The 23,057-nt window shown below is 49.4% G+C and overlaps 1 protein-coding gene across 1 annotated transcript; it reads left to right on the top strand.

The window, feature by feature from the left end:
* Nucleotides 1-533: 533 nt before the first annotated feature.
* On the top strand, nucleotides 534-20,950 carry LOC128275669 (cardioacceleratory peptide receptor-like). The gene is made up of 8 exons (XM_053014250.1): nucleotides 534-1,019; nucleotides 1,113-1,232; nucleotides 16,358-16,493; nucleotides 19,220-19,417; nucleotides 19,500-19,595; nucleotides 19,657-19,821; nucleotides 19,892-20,183; nucleotides 20,701-20,950. The coding sequence occupies exons 1-8, from the start codon at nucleotides 534-536 to the stop codon at nucleotides 20,948-20,950; spliced, it is 1,743 nt and encodes a 580-aa protein (XP_052870210.1).
* Nucleotides 20,951-23,057: the final 2,107 nt, after the last annotated feature.

The following is a 23,057-nucleotide window of genomic DNA, read 5'->3' as shown; positions in this document are numbered from 1 at the left end:
GTGCAGCGGCGAAACTTGTGCCGAAGTTCGGGGCCAAATTATGCTTGGCCCCGAGGCAAAAAGTATGCTCCGCAAACCGGATTGCTGGTCCCGGATCGTGAACCAAATTTCGCGTGGATCCGTTTTTTCGACCGACCACCGAGAGCCCATGTTTTGTTTTACTCTCTTTTTGCAAACGACAAAAATTTATTCTGTCCGAAACATATTTATTCCGGATGGTTGGCTTTGCGTTATGAGTTGCCACACATTTCTGGCGCCGAGTGGCCGCACTTTTTTCCAATGCTGTAAACTAAATAAATATTACAAAACACAGAACTGCTGTGAGTTTTTTTGTACCTACTTACTGTTTTCTATGTTTTCTCGCGGTTTCGCTACGTTTCAAAATCCCAGTAATGTCAGACTATTTGAAGAAATCTAGAAATTTGTAATCACTATTCTTACATTCATTTGCAGGTCCGATAATCCTGCGGGAGCATTGCGCAGCCATTCCGCTACGTGGAGATGTCTATCGGAGGGTGTTTGCCCGCGGAAACATGCTGTCAATTCTCATCTGGGCCTATCTGCGTCATCTCAGCGTTCAGTGCCATGCTGAGCCCTCCGAACCGTTCGGCAGTGTGCGCGGTGCAGAATCAACGACCCTCCAGACGACTCCAGACTGTGGTCCCGAAGTGCCGGGGTCCCTGGCGAGCTTTCGAAGTCGGCGTGCTGCCATCGACGTACTGGAAACGCTTCGCAACGGCAGGCTAGGCTCGGGGGAATCGATCGATCTGAGATTTGAACCTGAAACCGGTGACGGTACGAAATTAGACATTCGGTTAGCTTTTAACGGCTCCTCAACGATCCATAAAGATTCGCGGAGTGGAAGCGGCCGGAGCCGGAGTGACGTTGGCACATCGTTACCGGAACCGTACGGAGCCCCCGGGACAACGGAAACCATCGGGTTGCTGGCACACTCCGGGGCCGGCTCGCAATCGGTGAACGATGTCATTGGCATGAACATTACTCCGGCATTATCGCAGGTAGGCATCGGCACTTCCGTCCTCCCCCGAGTCCCCCGCCAGGTTGCTCACTGTCCATTTTTGCTCACCGAATGGAGTCGTAAATTTTTACAGGTCCTTTTAGCGCCTTCCGCGACCAGCGGCTTCGGGCTGGCAATCCTGATGGCCGCCAATGGAGCCCCGGATGATAACGGAACCCGCGGTGAGGAGATAAATTCCTTTTACTTTTATGAGGTAAGTTTACGCCCGCGCTAGGTGGCGCCGGTAACCTACGGTTACTTTCCGTCTGCCTGCCGACGGCAGGATGTCAACATCCAATTTGGCGAACTCCAAATTGGAGCCTCTTCGGGAGGCTCGTCTGTGAAGAGCCTGTCAAATAAGTCTCAAACGGCACGACAGTTTCAATAAAAGTGACTCCACGCCGGCAGCTTGCAGCACTCTCCGTTGCCAGTGCTTGACGAGCTGGCTGTCTCCTTCACGAAGTTCATAACCTTCTACGCACTTCCTCGGGCACCTCGGGAACACACCGTGTTTTCGTCGAGCCAGTACGTGTCGTTGTTGAATAATCCTCCAATCTGCGAGCGACTCATCCGCCACTCGAGGTTGATCCGCCACATGGGCACTACAAATTGGATTAGTCGCTGGCATTAATTTTGCCGGCTCGGCAAGAGCCGGCAATCTTGGCATGTACTGCCCGCCAGCCAGCCAACCGATAGCTGTTTGCATAACTATCACCCGAGTTCAACCAGAGTTTCGGCTTCGGAACGTGGGGCCCAGTTTCAGAAGACACTGCCAAAGGCTTTTCCCGGCGACGGGGCAAGTTTTACAAGTTGCAAAACGCGACGCGCGCTTTGGTCGTGCACCTTCGTCCATGGCTCCCACTGCCAGGCATCGTCGGGCTCATCAGCGTGCGGTTGAGGTTCCAGCGGCGAAGGAGCACCCCAGGAGCGCTATCGGCATTATCATTGACCCACCGTTCTACGTACGTTCTTGTACGTGTTTTTGTGTGTGTTCGTACCGATGCATTTACTGTTCGGCGTTGCTTCTGGGAAGGCACCACGACGCAGTGTCCTGCACTGAATTGATTTTGTCTAGACGGAATAATTTATAGAGATTGTGTTCGGTTAGTAGGACGACGCCTCTCCGGGCACGGCAAGGTTCGAGGATTTCTACACGAATTTAAGCTTCTGATTCATAGCAAGTAGGCAAGCGGCAACATAATATTGGTCCGGATCAGCTCAGCAACGCTCCGTGGGTGATGAATTCACCCGTGAAGCCGTGATGGAAAACCGTACAGAAAAATCTATATCTCGGCCAGCGGCAATGGAGCTGGGAAAAATGTATATCGGGGATTTGTTTGGTAGCGAAAGTCTGTAGTCAATGATGCTTGCTGAATTGGGGGGCAATTCTAATGGCTCTAGATAGATATTATTCAAATGGATATCATATAAAAATCGAGCCCCAGGAACCCCCTACTGATGGATTATTCTTGACATTCAAAACTATTATCGAGTGATTATAAATTCAATAAATACCTTATTCAAAATTCGGATTCAACCGTTTCAAAGCACTGAGACGATGAATTGAAATTTCAATTTAACAGCAAGAAAAGATTCTCCATCGTCTTTGGCAGCGTTAGCCACCACTTTATGGCTAATCGTTTCGTGCTGATCCGCCATCGTCGATGTGCATCCGGATTTATCCACAAACAAACCACTAAAAAGGGCATCGCAGAAGGGAATTTTATTGATATCAAATCGTCGATCTGCAGACTTTGATGCCATCTCCGGAGAAACTGAAACGTTAATAAACCCTTGCACTTGGTCGCCCAAAGACTCTGGCCACGATTCCCCGTGCCAGACTGGCGCCAGTGCGCCCCATACGTGCATCGCCGGGGCGTAGTGTGCGCAAGGACATCTAAACAGGGTGAACCCACTAGACCGGTTTTTGGGGGGGACCGCTGGACCCGAGAAACGATTAGTTATCAAAAACCACGCTATGACGCTCCGTCGCTTCCGTGGTGCGGCCAGATTTTCCCATTCGTGGAAATTTATAGCCAGCCATAACTTTTACTTCCCACACACACACACACACGCACCCAAATACGTCGCAAGTTCCATGAAATTCAGCGTCGGGTTGCAACCGAAAACTGAAAGGCGAAACCACTATCGACGTCGTTGAAGGCGCTCATAAAAAGTCACTTAACCTAGTTCGTGGTGGCCACGATTGCGGAAATCGCACACTAACGACAGCGCGAGCAACAGCTAGAACCAATTAAAATTGCTTATCAGTTCTTAAGCGAGGAATAAGCGGTGGATCGGAGGGTTTTCCCCACGCCACTGGTGTTGATGGAGCACCGGAAACCGGAACCGCAGGTAACGTGCCTAAACGGCGCGACCAACTACCGTTGTGGTGGACAATGAAACGTTTCACGCCATTGTTTCTTATCACGCGTCAAGTGAAGCAAACACTCACGGGTCACGGTGATTAAGACAGTGAGCGGCAACGTCGCGGCTTGACTGCGGAACCTTGAATTTCCAGGAGTCGCCCTCAACGGGCCATGATGTTCGTTCGGTGCTGCAAAATCTAGTAGTCCCTGCACTTCCTGATGGATTGGAGTTGATGGCGAAGTGAAAAATATAATCTAGTTCTCACGTGTCTGTTGGTGAGTTCAAAGCGACCGGCGGCCACCACTTTCGATCGAACGGACGCTGCACGGAAAAACAATTACCTGCCCGCCATTTTGCATACCCACCATGGTTGGTCCAATCCATCAAGGAACATCAACCTTTTTTCACGATGTGTGCCATTTTCGGAGAACGTTTCCCTTTTTTTGCCCCTCGGTTCAGGAAGCACCGGCATGGTGGATGGTCAATAAGGTCGTGTGTGTGGACCGATAATTGAATTTGGCCTTTTTCTATTTGGCCCCATCAGTCGTAGTCAGTATGTCGTACCTCGGCTAGAATGGATTAAAAGGATTAAATTAGGATAGTAAGCGTTCGGATCAGCTTTTGGGGCAAGCAAAACAATGAACGGGGTTTGAAAAATTGCCATATCTGAAAACAATTTTTCTTTCATTTACTGACAGAGGCCAATATGATGCGATATTGCTATTGGAAATTTCGATAGTAGATTTTATTACAGCTTTCCTTTTTACTCAATGTGCAATTGTTGTACCAACAATTTTTTTGCGTTTAGTATCAAATGTGTGTTTTATTTATTTATTCTATTTCAATAATTTAACTAGCCATGTTAACTGACTGGAACTGAAAGTTGATTTCCTTGGTCTTTAATCTGAAGACTGCAAACCCTCGTTAAAATTCATAAAGAATAGGCCACCAAATGGTTGACGCCACCGACGTGCCGCCAATGAATTAAATTACCGTTCAACGATCGAACGCTGGCACTCGGGTGAAGGGTTGCAGTACGAATCATATCGAACGGCTTGCCACTGCTATAATAAGGCTTTCCGTTTCGTTGCGCGACGAAACATCCGTCCGGACCTGGTCTTCTTTGGAGTGCCACGGGGCCTCATGCGTTTCAACCGGCGAAATGAAGTAATTTGCATGCCGTTTGGGACTCCTTCCGGTGTGCGTAACTTGCGTTGCGTAGGTTGGAGTGATGGCGTTGGATTTGAATGCACAAGAACCGAATAGAATGAATAACAAACGTTTATTTTATATGGTAAAGCATGGTTATGCATTAAAATGGTTCTTAATCATTAAGAATTAACCAATCGGGTTGAACCTGTTTTTCTTTTTGTTTCTTGTTAAAGAGGGCTCAATCTGTTGCATGCTTGACAGACTATGGCGGTGTCCGTAGTAAGAGTGCAAATATTGACATCGTCCCTCGTTCAGTTCAAGTGGCGTAAATCATAGTTTATAGCGTACACAGCTGATACTGATAAAGACTCCCGGGTAATGAACAAAGTCTGTAATATCGTCCGTAATCGGTTTGTCCTATGATGCCATTACCCACAGCCAATGGCGAAAGAAACCGGACGAAGTTGTTATATTCGATTCGAGCAAACGCACGGCGCCCGCTTTCCAATCATTCCCGTACGGCCACTACTACTGGACGTTCCATTTTCGTTGGCCCCGTAGAGCTGGATTAAAACGGCAGTCTGTTCCTTGGCAGTCGGGAGTGTCTCTGGTCGGATAAAACGGTTAATGGACTGGTGCGCTTCCATCGGATCCGGCCGACAATGCCGACCTGTTGCGTCGGCCGGCTGCCGGAGAGGACTACTTCGGGCCACACCACAAAAACTGCCGCCAGCAGCTGCCTTTGCTAATCCGATAACACACTGCTAATCGGCTTCGGCACCGGTGGCCAGGTGTAGGCTGCATCCTTTAGGGCGTACTTCGATCGGAGCCCGGACGCTGGCAACATAAATTTATGGCCTTTTTTCTGCTCGGACCGTCCGGGGCACAAACCACTATTCTGGAATCCTTCTTCAAGAACCGTTTTCGCGGTTGGTGTGCGATAAGAAAATAATTAAAGCCACGGATGAGCCAGGAAGGCTTCGTAGGCTATTTCAATGGATTGTGTGCATAGTAAAACATTTTAACAACATAATCCTCGCATGTGGAGGATGTGGCTTCTCGAGAGGAAGCAAAATGATTGCTTTTATGAGCAGCGATCGATAAACGATCGTGACTAACGGTTGCTGAATCGTATTGGGAAAACCACTATTTTGCCCGAAGCGCGAAGATAGCACTGAATTTAATATTATGTTTTGCTTGCTGTCAAGTACAATACCGGCTCGACCGGTTTGATAAATGGACTTTAATATTAAACCTTTAATTGTATCAATTATTAGATAAACAATATAATTTATTATGATGGTAAAGGCAGGATTGAACCAGAACCCGATGTGAATAGTTTGACCTGCCTGCGACAAGACTAGCCTGACATTAACCGTGCTAATTACCAAACGGAAAGTTTTACCAACAACCAGACGGTCCTTTTCCAACAGGCACAAGTGGCCACCCATGTAGTTGGCGACTTGTGCACCGTTTAGTTGATTGCTTCTGACATTTTGGAAACGTCTTACGCAGACTTGGCTGGTACTCCGAACGAAGGCAAACTCCGCCGGCCCAACGTTGTTTGCGCAGCATAACAGGGAATGTAAACCCTCGCCGTGAAGGGCGCCGTAAGCCGCCCCGAAGAGCGAGCGAGCCATCCTGTCGGGGGATGCCAGTGAGGCTGTCTGTTTGCATTTGCAGATTCTTACCCGGCCCGCCCATTCGGCCTTCTGAAGAAGAAAAAAAAAACGTGTGGCCCCTTGGCGGTCGCTTATCAAATTCTCAAGTCGATGATTTCATCGATTCCGAAGTCTTCCCGAGTGGCTCCACGTGGCCGCGAAAGAGCAGATCGAAAGCAGATGTGTAATGCTCCGCTGGGAATTAGCATAACCCGGTCGGTAGCACACTAATCGTATGTGACTCCCGGTTCGCGGTGGGTAGAAACCACAACCCGGAGGATACGAGTGTTTCATCGATTTCATGCTTGTTGGCGATTATTTCAACATTTATCTTGATTTGAATTTCAGCCCGGGCGTGCGAGCTGGCACTCGGTATCTCGGGGCCGCAGTCTTTCACAGGGCCGGATTTCACGGGGTGTCAGGTTAGCCGACAAACAGAGAGAGACAGAGAGATAGAGAAACGAGTTTTAAGGTGAAATGGGCTACTCTTGGATGCACCGGCGATTACGCTGGCATGATGGGGCGATAATTTGTTGAGACAGAAAAGTAGCAGCAGCAGCAGTCAATTTACGATGCGTCATCATCATCATCATCATCATGTTTCTTGCGGTGGTCTTGTGTGTGGCCCCGTGGACAGAAGTTCTCACTGTTGGTGGCAATAAAATCCGGCTTCGGCCACGGACCACCGTTCGGCTGCTGCATATGTGTTGCATGCCAACTCTAATGTAAGACGACTCAACAACTTCTGCCTCTCTTCTCTGCTTAGCATGCTCCAGGGGAGCTACCGAGAGGCAACCGACCGATGGCATGGACACCACACACAGCATGCTGCTGTTGAGCGCAAAATTGATGTCGCTTTCCGACGACACTTCCAGGAGGAAGCTCCACTTGGCTTCGGGCGCAGACCACATCGGGCTCTTCTTGGCCAACTTGAGAGGGGGTTTTATTTGTTCACTGTACGTGGCGTGCGCCACAGGAACAGGGCATGCGACTTTCGCCTGGTGTTGTTGTACAAATTTGTCATCCACCCCAGCAGTACGCAGCCAAGGCCATGTGAGAGCTCAAGATTTAATCTCAAAACTTTAACAATTTCTCTTCCTCCGATCTTATGACGAACTGGTCAAATCAGTAGCGCAACTGAATTCTTCATTTTCTCACAGTGTAACGACGTTTGGAACTTTGCATTTTCCTAATCCATCACACACAAAAACGAACAAACAAGCCGACGGATTGGAGCCGCTGTTTGCCGCTGGAAATGGTTCCGCACTTCTACTGACAAATGTGGAATTTAGAGCACCCTTCGTGGTTTGCTTTAAGGGGGCTGCGTCTGCCGTCGGTCCGGCCCGGCCACGGTTTTCGCAAACCCGTTAAGTGCCTTGCCCCATCGAAGGGCCATCAGGGCCGTCCGAGACGAGCCCGTGCCAGCCAAAGTGGTTCAGTGTGATCAATCTGCTCCCATGGTATGCCTGGTCCCCGGTCCTCGGGTGGGGGGGGATAGATAGTTGCTTGTCACTTTTTTATGCTCCTCATTTTTTTTTCGCCCCTTCATATTCGTTCGCGCTTGACGAATGGCGAAGAGAACGAAAAAAACACAGACTCAGACGCAGTCAGACGCATTCGTGGCATCGGCGGGACTCCTGCCGAGGCCGGTGGAATTCATGAAAACAGTACAAAAACTTGTTCAATTATCCCACTGCAATTAAGGGCGCACTGGAGTGGACGTCCGGAGAACCACTCCCCATGCCGTCCGGTTCGCAAAAAGAAACCTCGTCCTCACGTCGTTGGCTGCTGCGTTTGAAGTCTATTGATTTGTGATCATTATCGTCAAGAATTTAGACGGAAAGGGCCAGCACGGGCCCCGGCAAACTAATTAACTAATCTGTTGAACACTTCATTACTTTCGGTCCGTCTCCGGTGGACCGTTAGCTGCTGGGGAGCCCGTCTGGCGGGCCGTGCAATTTCCTGACGCGAAAGCGATCTAATCTAACGCCCTCGGCGGCATCAGGTGCATTTCTGGGTACCGTCCGTTCCGAGGATCAAAACGGGATACGTTCTCGATCACTGTGGCTCCCGGTTCGTGGCGCTGGCTGGTTGAAGTTAAAAGGTGAAGTGAAACGGCCAGATGGGGCCAGTTTTTCGACGCCTCTTCGATGGGAAATGATCGCAGTGATCGCGGTGTGGTGATCGGTGGCGCACCATCCGACAGCTTTTGCTTCTGAACAGTAGTCGGTCGGTACCTGTGAAACGTGATAGACAGAAGTCGAGCGAATGGTGTTTGTGATCGCTCACCTCGTGCAGCACAACGGGCGTTGGACGGTTCCTGCGTAATTGCAAACCGGCTTGTGTTTCCTTAAAGCATTGACTTATGCTCAGGAATCTTGTCTTTAAGCTTGCCTGCCCCAGCTTCTCCCTGGTGGAGTGTTTATTCCGGTTGACCGGTGCCGCCGCATTTGATACATTGATACGTGTTAATTATTATTCCAACCAACAAACCCTGCCAGGGCCCGGGGGGTGCACAGGAGTTATGCGCACGATCGCGGCTACGTGATCATCTGTAAATGAATCGGCGGGAAGGCGAATCCGCGCCGGTCATCGGCCGGGTCGGTGCAGGTATGCTGTGTTGCCGTAATCAAACAAATAAAATATGAAGTTGTTCCGCCTTTACCGAGGAGCCCTTTTATCTGCGCAAAAGGGAGTTACAATTTTAATTAAACGCCCTGCATTGGAATTATGCCGTTTCGAAACACTCATTAGCGGCGGATTATGACTGCACAATGGCCGTCATTGCTGCCGCTTGGCTTTCAATCAGATCGTTTCATCATTCCGCTGTCGATACGCAGCACATTCGCCGGTTACAATGAATTTTTCATTTGTAACTGTATCTTTATAACGTAAAAATTAATCAATTTTCTTAACTGGTTCACTTGACCTTTGATTGATTGGTTGAAATGAATTGAAAGAATGTTTGAAAGAGGAATGACACAATCGTCTAGAACCGACAGGCACCGCACGGGTCGATTGCACTACATCAAATTATGTCCTCTGATGATTTTTATGATGACTCTCCTGTCGAGTTTTTTACTCTATATTCTGCAAATTTCTCGGCTCAGGAAAAATCTTGGGATTATTTATACATTTTCACAAAATGGATTGCAAATTAAATTTAATTTAAAAAATACAGTCAACGTTTGCGTTTGCAATCGATGCGTTGTACACTCAGCAATTTATGGGTTGTTGATGAGCTATGCAAATTGCCTGAAAACATCCGAACATCCGAAAACACTGGAAACCAGACGGTTGCTGAAAAGTGTTATAGATTTTAATTGGAATCTCGGCACCATCGGGACCGTTTAAATATTAAACAACATTTTCGTAATTCTTTATTCTATATTCATTTTATGTTTTTAGATTAAGTAAGTCGCAAAGCACCTGTCTTTTAGATTAATGGCAGGTGCTTTAATTAAACAAAAAAGAAACAAGTGTTGTACCGTTCAAGGTGAGACTTTCGGCGGGCGCTTGGCGTCACTTCGGTCGTCCCGCGGGGTGTGAAAAATTCTGTGGGAAAAGCTAATTATTGACATAATTAGAAACACCCTCGATCGTGCACTAATTGTCCGGAGCAGTGTTGCTGGGCGCATGAAAGAATGTGGAGCGGCACAGTTGCTTAACGCCCGGCCAGATCCATCCCCGGCCGGTGGGTCTCCGATGGGAGTCGGTGCTGTAAACATGACATTGGACACCGTGCGTGCGAGTACGCTTTGCAATGCTAACAAAATGCCCCACGGAATACTCGATGCTGGATGGCCGTCGGATGGCCGATTCAATCAGCGTAACACTCTCCATCCATCGGCAGCACTTCCTGATTCACCGCGCCATCGCCATTACGTATTCCGCGAGCGCGGGCCACACGATTTAATGTGGCCATTTGTAAGTGCGACCGAAGTGCGAACCGCCGAACCGGAATCGTCCGCGGGACCGGTGGCCAGGGTTTCATGAATATTTCAAACGCATCATCCGTCGGTGCATCCTGCAACACTTGGTGCGCGTGGTCTCTCGTCTTACACGGCATTCCTTGCCATCCCGGCAGAAGAGCCTTTTCTTTCTGCTAATGGGCGCGCTGTATCAAGATTGCTGTAACATTACCACCACCACGGCACGGCACCGGGCCGCAGCTGTGCTAATGTTTAATAAATGAACCGGCCGTCCGGACTTGGGCTCGGATTTCCATAAGTAGTGAATAATCCAGAACCGTCAGGTAACGAACAATTTATCGTTGCCAAATCGGGAACTTTCAATCGGGCGGACAGATGTGGCAGATAATTAAAAGGTTCCCATGCTCCCGGGCAGCAGGAACCGGGTTGGAACGGGTAGAAACGAGCTCATTTAGGTCCGGGTAGTGGTCAGTTAAAATTTAATCTAATGTCCATTCAGATACAATAACAGATTGATCAGCTAATAATCCACCAGCGATGCCTCGTACGCATCACGTAACCTGTTACGCGACCTATCGACCACCGTGTGCAGTTCAATGCATCGATGGTTACCGGCTCGTTCCACTCGAGCATCATCCTTCGAGCGAGCGAGTAATGATGTGGCCACCATACCGCAGGCTGGCGAGAATTAGTGGTTCCGTTGACATGACTTCGAAAAGGAAACCAACCCCCTTTCAAGCTTTGACGGTTTTGTGGAAAATTCTAAAACATTCTAAACGATACTTCAAACTCACACATCCTTTCATTGCTCGGTGCCTTTGGCTTGAGTTCTTGGTGCCGAATAATTAGTTAACCCCCGAACTGAGCCCAACATCAACCCGTTGCCCGTTAGTTTCACATTACGTGGAACCGCTGCCGATGGTCAACTTTTAACAAACCTATAGAAACTTATAATCGATACCACCATCGGCTTTCTCGGCGGGCATCACCGAGCATCCTTTGTCGAAGGCCCTCCCGTCGCTTTGGTTCCTGGTCACTGGTGCTTCCTGCGTATCACGTTGCTGCGCACACGCTCGGTGCGGAGGTTAAGGATGGAAATTTTCACATGGAAAACTTTTCTCCACCACCACAGAACTCAAAGTTCTGTGGTCTGCGGCCCACTCACGGACAATCACGTGGTACCGGCGTGCCGTACCGGTGTTTCGCCGGAAGCCCCCCGGTAGGCGATACAATTGGCAAAACTATGTTTATGTAATGGAGAATTGATTAAAAATAGAGCGTCTCGGAGTGATTCGGTTCCGAGCCCTGTCGAGGGGTTTCGGGCCAGAGGCGTGTGTTGCACTCTCGCGATCTACACAAAGTATAGTTCCGTTTGCGTGACTGCAACGACGATGATGGCGAGTTGAACCTGCGTCGCTGGACAAGCGTCTAATTACACACCGCTGGCCAGCGCGTGCATTTGATGGTCAGTCAGTCGCGTGGCAATTCCATTCGATTGACCGGTCTTTTGCCCACGAGTAGGAATCCGAGCGCGACTGGCCCGTACGGCTGATTTCGTGAAGATATGGTTTAACGACTTTAATTGTAACGCCACATTGTGGCACGTAGCACGTGAGGGCACCAATTATTACCGAGTAATTGATAACTCCATCGACGGGTGAAGCTTTAATGACGCCAACATTGTGGCGGCCTGTAAGTTTCTTTATCGGATGTTGTCCATCGTGGCTGGGAAACAAGTCGTAAACCAGAAGGAGCAGGATCGGTTCGTGATTGCATGAAATGGGACTTTCTTTGAGTAGTTTAGCGTGAGCTTAGCAGTAACTGGTAAGGCAGAAGCGAGTAGCTGAAAAGGCCATTAAAACATGCCCTCAGCGGGTTTCCTTGCCGGCGATCGTGACCTTATTGCTAGGGTAGCTCCGTTCAATTAATCCTCGAGTCGACCTCACCAACCGATTCAGGCTTGTTACGATATTTTAATTGAAAATCACTGGAAAACAATAAGACCCACGACGGTGACCCACTTGACCCGAGCAAACAGTGGACGAATTCGGAATGCTGAAACGGTTATTTTCCCGTATGCAAATCCGGTGGCAATCGCAGGTCGCAGTACGATCAACTACAATAAATCACCCCCCCATTGCGACCGGAAGGTTAACCGTGGTCATCCCGTTGGTTTGCACCGTACTTCACTCTGGAAAGCATCTTGGCGGCTTCCGTCCACGTTCAGTTCGCACGAATCGCGCAAAAACGACCGCTCGGCAGGAAGCCATGCTTGGAGCAGCATACAAATTATATCTCAATCAGCATCCGTGATTCCTTTTTCGGAACGAGACAAACGGTCGAGACCGGACACTGGACCGTAATGATGCCGTCGGTCGGCCCGGGTTGAAAGATGTCGACGACGATATGCGGCCGGGCGGGTTAAATAACTCCAGACTACGCACCGGTGTGCGCTTTACCGGTGCAGAGTTGTCCGGAGGGCTACGTTTCCCTTCGGAGATCGGCTATCTGTTTCACTCGCGCGCCGCGCTCCGTAAGGGCGGAGACCAGTAACCCAAAGTCAGAGATCTACGATACAACGTGCTCCAGTTTCTCGTCCGCAGAACGCACTTGTGGGCAACGAAACAAAAGCGGGCCAGAAGACCTTCAGTCGTGCTGTGGTGCCCTGGAGCAGGCTCGGGCTCGTGGTCCAAAATGAGGCAACTTCTTGCGATTCGCCAACCTGCCCGGCTCTCTGGCTACTTCCTTGTGGCTCGTCGCGCAATTTATGGACAGTCGTGTGCGCGCGCGGTGGCGTTTGGTGCCTCCGTGGGCCCCTTCGTGAACCTCTTCGGACGAGTTTTGCCTCACCGTACCCAAGTTCGGCACAGTTTGCTTCTGCCGGGTGTCGAAGGCGCACCGGTGATCACCGATATCACCGCAGACACCGCCGACGATAAATAATCTTTCATAGTTTGTAACGCATTTCTGTGGCCAGTGTGGCTTGTGGAGTTGCGGTTGTGGTCTGCGGTCAGTTATGCGGACTTTCTTCCGCGGGACGGCAGGAGGGCATCGTTAGTCTATTGTGCTTCTCGAAACGGATGGTCTCGTCAGAATCGCTCCGAGATGCACCGGCAGGCGGGGACCAGCTTCTGAAAATTGAGACATATATAGTGGTACTCTCGGCAACGGAGAACACGACGCCGAAGACGTCGCCGGTCAGCCGAAGGAATGGGTTAATGGTCGAGCGACTCCCCGTGGAGGTTTGCCGTGCGGTTTTTGTGGTGTGCCACGATGCTTCCAGGCGGTGCGACCGTGAACCGACGAAGAATTCGTAGTGCCGCTGAGCCGGGGCGCGTCCATCGCTGAAGGGTTGACCATCTAATTACCTCATCCGCGTGCAGTGCGACATTCGTGCCCTTGAGGAATTGCAATTTAATTAATTATGAATAATTTCTGTTCCGCTTTTTCCAGCGAACTCTTCGGGCGTGTTCAAGTTCAACCGCAATCCGGCTTCGGGGGAAATTTGTGTCGAACTATTTTCTCCAACAAACGCCGTTATGTTTCGTTTGGATTTTGCCGCTTCGGTTGCAGTGAGATGGATGGGGCTTTTCTGCTGAACATGGGCTAAAGGGGCTTGCTGTCTTCCGCCCTTGGGGATGGCGGCACTTTCTGTCGCCGAGCATGTCCGTGGCCGTGTCCCAAGGGACCAAATCGATGCGACGGAGAGGTTCGCGCCTTTTTTGCTTATGGTACAGTTTGACGAACTGTTTCCTCTCGCGGTTGCGTTCCGACACTCCGTAGGGCTCATTACGGTCACAGCGGGCGGTCCGACCGCTCGCAAGAAGATTACATTTTCCACTGCCAAAGCTTGCGCTGCATGAATGACGGAAGCGAAACCGCGCGACCCAGCAATCTGGCCACACTTCTGCGGCCGCAGGACCCGCGCCGGGTGTTGCGGAAACATTTATGAGGCTTCTTTGTAAAATAAAAGCGATGCAATAAGCGTGGCCCAAATTTTTTTTATGAGAACTCATCAAACTTTCAGTAAAGACCAGATGAGATAAACATCGCGGTACAAAATCTATTTACGTAACGTTCCATTTACCGGATAATTGCGCTCTGTAACCTCGGACCGGTCGGTTCCCAATTATGCTTATAACTGTTGTCAATCAAATGTGTCCGGTTCGTAAATCGGTGCACCAATCAATCTTTCGTTCTCTCTCTCTCTCTCCCCCCGTGTTTCCGTGGACCTTAATTTTACCCCTCAAATGGGGCGTAAATTTATGCGAAATAATTTTTCAGCCCATAATTACTGTTTTCGACCCACGCCTGCACCACAATGAACAGCATTAATTCGACAGTGACTATGTTTAATCAACGCACCAGCGTACGTTGGCGGACAGGCGATGCACCTGACATCCGGTGTCATTGAGCTGAGTGAACAGATGTGACACCGATAAAACCTACGCCGATACAGGAATGGCTTTTTGACCAAAATTGGAAGCTACGATTGGAAGCAATTCGAAATGAGTCCAGGGCGAACGAACACCTTTTCCAAGAAGGTTCCTCCTATTTCTCTGAATAAGATTAATTGTATGTTTCTATGAAGGGAAATACATTTATCTTGTTTCGTTCTTTCGATAAGGCTGTGTTTCAGAATTCTTTCGCCATGCTGTGTTCGAAGCTATCCTTCAACCAAGCGGATGTCAAATTGTCGTCCGGGTAACGGCGGCAGACCGCTTACTCTTAATTATCAAGCTCCTGCCCCGGTGCTAGATGCTTACTCGCATCGCGGCCACTTTGCACGGCTCATTAAACATGGTCCACTTTTGCTGATTATCCATCAATTTCGGTCAACGACGAGGAAACCAGACCACCAGCTCACCAAACCAGACCATCCGACTGGGACGGGGAGAGTGCGTGACGTCGTATTGTCTGCGTTCGGGACTCTCCGCCACCGGCAGCAAGTCAAATTATCGCCAACCACACTAATTAACAGGACGAGCAGGTCCTTCAATCAATTGCTTTCGGTCCGCTTCGGTCGACCCAACACGACCGAGTCTGGGACACCGGGCCAGATATGCTGGGTCTGCCGTGCCCGGGTCAGAACGTCCCGACCTCGCATCATTTTCAATTTCTTAAAGACGCCCGCCATTTGGTGCTCCATTTTCATAAATTCGCGTCGAGCCAACTCATTTACGTCCGACAATGTCCCCCCCCTGACGGAACGAGGCGCCACTTTCGATGGCCCGGAAGCACCCACTGCTTAAATTGCATCAGTTTCAATTAGACTGATTAAATTCCTTCCACGGCACGGCGCTTCAGAACGCACTGTGACAGTTACTTCCTGTTCCGGTGGCTGTGCTTGGGCAAGACAAACTTCCGGACCTAAAAAGAGGCGCCTGTCGCGCATCTTGGCACTTGGGTGCTGAAAAGTTGTCCCTTTCGCTTTCGGCCATAGTTGGATGGGTTTCCGTGTTTTTCTTTTCTTCTTGCGCGTCCTCTTATCTTGGGCCTTCATGGAAGTCAGGAGGAAACACGTTAAATGAAGTGTGCTAAAATGATGTGATTGTGAAAGTTTTACCCCCGGGCGGTAGCAGAGCGTGAATCTTGTGAACCTTCGGCACAACGTGGTGCTGACCCAAGTAACCCCACTCCGGAGGGAGCAGATGAATATTAATCCTTTTGCGCATTACACCAGCTGCCACCGAGTCAATCTGGGATATTGGGCCTGGGGCTGGAGAATATGGAGCCGCATAATCGTTCCGGGGATGTCGTGACATTATCTCACCTGCGAAAATGATTTTGTCTATGAAAGAAATTGAATACAATGTTCGTTTTTGCAAGTATACCGCATAGTAGGATAAGGGAGCGGGTACTTCTGGCTAGCCGTAGCAGTCTGGTTAATAAATTAACTTCTGACGAGTTGTCTGTTATCAGAAATTAAGCGAAAACGTCAGCCTGTCGGTCAACTTTTGCAACTTTTGTTCTTTCTAAATTAGACCCGACTAGACTAGATTGTGCCTTTCATTTTCTTGACGTGTCAAAACTCGAACGTCAAAAGTCTTCCATCGCCTGTAGATCAAAATAATCGAAGCAAGCCTTGAACGGATCGACTTATACGCTATCTAATATTAACTGTGCTTTTTGCCCAATATACTATAAAAACAAGAAATTAACCCATTATCTCTTAATAATAAAATGCTTTATATTTAACTATATTTTTTTTTAATTATTTTCAGACTGAACAGTTCGCTGTGATGTGGGTGCTGTTTACGGTGATCGTGCTGGGAAACTCGGCCGTGCTGGTAACGCTGACACTGAACAGGACCCGCAAATCACGGATGAATTTCTTCATCAAGCAACTGGCCATTGCGGGTAAGAAAGATGTACGGATACGGTTCGGATTTTGTTTGATACTAAAATATCGATTTCGGATAAATACGCTACAAAATGGAATGGTAAATGCACAGAATTCCCCAAGACAGGCTTATGGAGCCCATGAAATATCGAAAACGTGGAATTTATAAGCCGACGATTATTTTGGGGGGGATTGACCGTTGTTCGTATTATCCAAAACCTTTATGCACGGCGATCGATTCTCCGTTCCGCTGTCTTCATAACGCGATTCGAAGCTTACCGAGCAATACTGTTCCTTATTCCGAATTCCCGAAAAGAAGGACTCCACTTAGGGTAATTCGAAAATTTCTCGGTTACTTCGCAAACTTTTGCCGGAATTCGAAGCAAATCCGGGTTAGCGAGAGTTCGCCGCGAGCCCGTTAATCTGCTTGCCGGGACCTAATCTCTGGGCCCCAATAATTCGTACGTATGCGGACGCTCGAAGAGCTTCGGGGAAAATAAAAGAAAACCCCACTTCTTCGGCGGTTGGTCGAATCTGATACCTAATCTTCTTGCCGGGCGTTCGATTTCTTTTTAGATAATCAGACCAGCTTTAAGGAAAGCGGTCACAGGACCGACTTCGTTTGCTCGTAAAACAACATTGGTGCCACCCAGTTGGGCGGATGTTGGATTTCGTTCGTCACCACAGCGTTCAATCATGCCATTTTCGGTCATACGCCGTGCAGCAGCTCATAAAGCAGCCACCGAAAGTTTGCCCATAAATTCCGCTTCCATCGAATTTCTTGCAATTCCGGCGACGACGACGACGACGACGGTTCCGGTTGCAGTAGCAGTGAAGCGTGTCTACTTTAAACGATGCTTTTATGAGACCGTACGGACAATTTGTGCGGACAAAGCCCGAAACTACGCATCCTGCGAGCGGCACTTCCTGAAATAGGGTCAAAGTTTTGCGGTTCAACACAAGTTGAGTCATCTTTCACTGTGGCGCGGCGGGTTTACTTTCTTTCTCGCCCCTTCCGAAAGTCCGCTCCAAACTGGGAGTTGTCCCATTTTACGGCCAAGGATGCCAGTAGATGTGCTCGTGTGTGTGTGTGTGTGCACAGAGGAAGGAAGCGTCTCCCGATGTCGTAAAAAGACAAACGGAAAAAGAAGACACAATCATCAATCCCGTAAACACGGACCACGGTGATGAATACAAATTATGCTCTTGTTTGAAGCCGTTGTTTGTTTTTTCTCGGTGCCATTTCGTTCCATCCGAGCAAATGCTGCTTTGCGTTCGGTTGGTGCGCACTTTAATGTCTTTCCAGCGCAACGGGATGCGTTTATGGGTGGGTGGTTCCGGCGTTACGCTATTTGCACAGTGTTGTGTAAACCGGAACGCTGCTTCCGAGGACGCCTGAGAGCACAGCTACAAGGACATCAGAAGATGTGAGAGAGAGAGAGAGATAGAGAAAAGAACTCTTCACTACAGCAGCTGGCACAATATCTTGCGGATGGAGCATAATAGTTTGATAGACGCATAACGGGTCGTGATGCACATCTTGTTGGAAGGATAAGAGAAAAAAAAAACACGAGACCTCCTTAACGGTCTTGCAGCTTTTGCTGCAAGGATTGAGGCAGCAACACGAGAAAGCAGCGTGGCGGCGTAATTAAAGATAAGCGCGCACTAATGGAACCTGAAGCCACGATCGGAGTCGTAGTTATGAAACTTGCGCAAAAGTATTGCAAAATTCAATAACTGATGACGTAGCGAAAACTGTGGCACAAGGCGAAGAACTGTCGTGGGAAGTAATGAATTTGTTTTGGTCCGTGGACGAGCTCCGTGGTTATGGTTCCGATGGAAGACGCAAGTTGTCCGAGAGGGACTTGTTTTCGTCGAATTTTATTGTCCCCCTCAATTAAACTTAATCGTAGTAATGTAGGAGTGGTCATCCTTTTTGGGTCATCGGTTGATGAAGTTTCGCATTCCTCAGTGGAATCATTTCGGAACCTAATTCGGTTTCTTTCAGGCTCACCGAGACTCGCGTTGGCTTGGTTGAGGGAAAAAGTTCCATTTTAATTTACTTGAAGTAACACGGAAGTTAAGTTGTTGAACTATTTCCAACAATTTCGCGACCTGCGACTCAGCTCAGAATATTACGTGCCACCTGAGAACTCGATTTTTATTGACTTAACTTGCTTCGAATTGGTCTGGAGGTCTGTTCATTAGCTGGCGAAAGCAAATTGCTGTCGCGCAAAATTGAAATCGCCAAGCAAAGCGAAGCAAATTGAAATCGCCACAAACATGTCGCGTCTTCTTTCCGCTGGCGTAAGAACCTCATTCAATTACACGCCGGTTTCTGGGACCATAAAAATAACGGACTGCCGCCACAGGGCCATCCATTTCGCTTCAACCCCTCACCCGTGGTTTGAGAAGTCATAACTGACTGGGGAGACGCGGAGAAGAACTCGTTACTTACGCCAAGGAGCTGTGGAGCGTAAGCCGCGTACTTAGTGCGGGACAAGAAAGCACCCGTAAATTGCGAGCAGATTTATAGGATAGGTCTTACGCGTCCTACACCTATTCATCACGTGGCTAGACGATGGGAAGCATGGAGGAATTTATTGGGCAAACTAATGGGAATGGCTTTCGGAGCTCGAACTTCGAAAAGAGAGTCTGCCCGGAAAAGGGAACGGTATTCGGGCGACATTCGAGTTGGTTTAACTAATTTGTGGATTTCTTGTGCTTAAAACGCGATCAACAGATCTCTGCGTCGGACTGCTGAGCGTCCTGACGGACAACATATGGCGCACGACGGTGGTGTGGCGGGCGGGCAATACGGCCTGCAAAACGATACGGTTCGTGCAGGCGTGCGTTACCTACGCTTCGACGTACGTTCTGGTGGCGCTCAGCATCGACCGGTACGACGCCATCACGCACCCGATGAACTTTTCCGGCTGCTGTAAGTACTTTCGGGTCTGACCTTAACGCGGACCGGTGCTCAAAGAAGTCATTATCATTGTTTACTGCCACACACGCTTCAGGGAGTCGGGCTAGGAAGCTGGTTGCGGCTGCTTGGAGTTTAAGTATCCTTTTCTCCCTGCCGATAATATACTTCTTCGAGGAGCGACTAATACAGGGTTAGTGTCGTGCTGTGGCCACAATCGTTCCCATTCTCATACCAATCACTTCCAATTACAGGTAAAATGCAGTGCTGGATAGACCTGGTCGATGCCTGGCGATGGCAGCTGTACATGTGTTGGGTGTCGGGCTCACTGTTCGTCATACCGGCGCTCATCATCTCCGCCTGTTACGCCATCATCGTGCGGACGATCTGGTCGAAGGGCACCATCCTCGGACCGACCGGTATTATTTTGTCATTGGAAGCGCTCGAAAAGATGTTCAATCAATTATTTGCTTTTTCTTTACATTTTAGATCGAGCACACAACGGCATGGCCGATCTGGCGTGTCGGAGAGCCAGCTCACGTGGCATCATTCCCCGGGCCAAGGTGAAAACGGTCAAGATGACGATTGTGATCGTGATCGTGTTTGTGCTCTGCTGGTCGCCGTATATCATCTTTGATCTGCTGCAAGTGTTCGAGCAGATTCCCAAGACACAAACCAATGTCGCGATTGCCACGTTTATCCAGAGCCTGGCACCGCTCAACTCGGCCGCCAATCCGCTCATCTACTGTCTCTTCTCGACGCAGGTCTGCCGGATGATAAAGTGAGTGAAGTGTGTGTTATCACAAGCCCATCAACTTCAACACTGTGTAACTAGTTTTGTAACGAATTGGCTAATGTTTGATTCATAACCTATAACCTTATTTTTGCCTCAGCTCAGTTCGCTTTAATGTATAAATTAAACTCAAAAGTATTTTGCTTCCATTTCTGCGAAAGGAAGCCCATTTGGCGAAGTTCTGCACGGCTTCCCGAATGAACGTTCTTTTTCCCCCGAATATAAATGTTTTCATCTCTGCCATGTGCTCGCTTTTACGATCGTCATCATTTTGCACAATTCCCACTGAACGCTATTGATTTATGATGATGAATTATGAATCGTACAGATGGAACGTTCTTACGTTCGGGACCGAAAGCCGTCATCTGGCTCGAAGCATTTGGCAAACGACTGCTACGATTGTGGTGCTTTAAAGCGATTAAAGTTTGCCACCACCATGGCGACCACCACCGTCACCGTCAGACATCATTTGCCTCAAACCGCTATGCTTTCTTTCCCATTCCAGACGGCTGCCGCCATTCCGGTGGCTTTGGTCGACGAAGTGGTGCTGCAAACAGCACGACACCGGCACCGTTCCCCTGGGCAATGGGTCGGCGGGCAACGGGACGACCGGCCGGTTCCACAATCGCAACAGCAGCGACTCGATGCGGACCCTGACCACCTCGCTGACCGTGTCCCGGAGGTCCTGTATGCGACCGGCGCGCGTTGTTATCGTCGAGCGACCGAAAACGGAACTGGCCATGTCCGCGGTGTAATCAAGCCCGTCGTTTGCAAGCCCGAACATTAATCTTATGGAGTGTGTTTTAAGGAAACGACACCAGCAGCCGCCGGCCGGCCCGTCGGCCAGCGCCGACTGACGGATGTGAACGGGCGGTGATGATGATGCCCGTCGGACCGTCGGCGGACGTAATTTCCTTCTCCAGTTTGCACCCAGCACAGAAATAGGATTATTGGAAGCGATAAACCGTTTAGTGTGGCCAGTATGGAAACGATTGCAGATCCGCCGTCATAAACATGATGGCTAAGCACCGGTTCCTCCTCGGTGGAGATGAAGATCTTGGCAGCGCCAACGTCACCATCACATGCTGGGGCCTGATGCTGGTCACCGGCTAAGCAAATCGGACCCTTAACTTATGCAGACGAACAGTGCAGGGAGTCAGGGGGAAGAGGAAGCAGGAACACAGAAAAGGGCAAGCGTCAGCGCATGTAGCACACAGTTCAGAAGTTCAGAACAACAGTTTTCTCTCACCAGTTAGAAACTCGTTGGTCCCATCCCGTTGAAAGGCGGACGATAAAGTCTGTGCACCCTCCGCTTGAAGCTCTCGAGGGCTCAACACGAGGCACGAGTCTCGTTAGGACCCAGGGAAAACTGTTCTGAAGTATAGATCCACCCCGTGCCATTTGTTGTACGATGATGTTTTGCTAATTACCCAGCAAGAGCCAACAAAATGGATGGCACAAAAATAGGGCTCGATTAAACGCCGGACACTCGCCGGTGCTTGGGGCTGAGAAACAAAGTGCACCCGCCCAAAGACAAATGGCCGTAGTTGCGAGGTCAATGACACCATCGCATTTAGTGTACTTAATCAGACCCAGGACGAGAACGGGCGACATTTGACGTGAGCGAGCCAAAAAGCCGTCAATCGAGGAGGCCGCGATGGGCGTCGTGAGTGAAAGCCGATGCCGCTACTGTGATGTAAGAACTTGTGGGCTAACTGATTGCTTGGAGCACTTGGAGTCACTCCCTTTAAAGACTCGCAGTAGGCTTTGGAAGGAAACGAGACGAGAAATAAGATTTATGTGTGATCTGTGTGTGTGCGTGTATTTGTATGTGTATAGGTATACTATGCTAAGTTTGTACGTATGTGTTGCGTTGTGTTGCAACACGAATGCGAGCGTCAACAGGCCCCGCGTTACATATTTATGCTGCGGTCGTGTGTGTGGTCAAATCCCACCAGATTATTTTATAGCAACAACAGCTAGCGAGAGTGGCGAGAAGTAGACGCATGATAAGGAAAGGCCACTGAAAGGCCAAAGGCAATCCGTGGCCATAGGAACGAAAAGTGGACCGCGTCCGTGGAGAGCCCGATATCTGACAAAACGACGGCACAACCGGCAGCCAACACGCGTAGTGAATAGCTACGAAAATTTGTAAGATCCTTGCGTGCCGCATCAGCCGTCGAGCCGTCGAGCCGTCTTCTGTCTTTGGTATGCAAATAGGTTTCAGCTAGCGTCCCGAACAGCAATTCCTCTACCCCTTTTGCATGTTCCGATGTCACCCGAAGTCAGGCGCGGGCGCGGGCAAATAAAGAAAACAGAAAACAATTTGCAATATTTGATGCGGCGGATGTGATGGGTGAAAGAAATGTAGCCACCGAAAGGCGGAAAAGGCGGTTTGCATTTCAAAAGCCGGCTCTCGGGTTCCTCGGGAAGATCACGTTACGCCGGCTTTATAAAGGGGTTTCGATCGATACGCCAGCCAGGAGATGGAACTGAGTGCGCGGAGTGCAGGCACTCCTCGGTTCGGAGTGCTGGTGCGTCCTTGGAATTCGCAAAGCCGCGCCATCGATCTTTTCCAGCCGGCTTGGGGATCGCCAGGTCAACGACCTCCCGGGCCGAGCGGAAGCTGGATTTGTGTAAGCTGAGTCATTCTTTTCCGGTTCGTGACGTGAATGATTCCCGGGGCGGTACTTTCGTTGGTGGACTGGTTCTGCTTATTTTTTTTGCTTCTCCATTCGGCCTCCGGACTCGGATTAATAGTCCTGATTTCTGGCGCTGACCCTTCTCACTAATCACGGAAACAATGTATGGAGCGAAGGCTCTTGACATAAAGGAGTGGCCGGCGCTCTTATCAACAATGGA

This window comes from Anopheles cruzii, chromosome 3, assembly GCF_943734635.1.
Source record: "Anopheles cruzii chromosome 3, idAnoCruzAS_RS32_06, whole genome shotgun sequence".
Lineage (NCBI taxonomy): Eukaryota > Metazoa > Arthropoda > Insecta > Diptera > Culicidae > Anopheles > Anopheles cruzii.
Note: the sequence above shows the minus strand (reverse complement) of the source record. Positions and strands in the feature narration are given on the sequence as shown.

Excerpts from the sequence above, each read along its gene's own strand:
- LOC128275669 (XM_053014250.1), top strand. The coding sequence starts at position 534 with ATGCTGTCAATTCTCATCTGGGCCTATCTGCGTCATCTCAGCGTTCAG. Across the intron at positions 16,494-19,219 it reads CAAGCAACTGGCCATTGCGG|ATCTCTGCGTCGGACTGCTG; the intron begins GTAAGAAAGATG and ends CGCGATCAACAG. Across the intron at positions 20,184-20,700 it reads CAGGTCTGCCGGATGATAAA|ACGGCTGCCGCCATTCCGGT; the intron begins GTGAGTGAAGTG and ends TTCCCATTCCAG.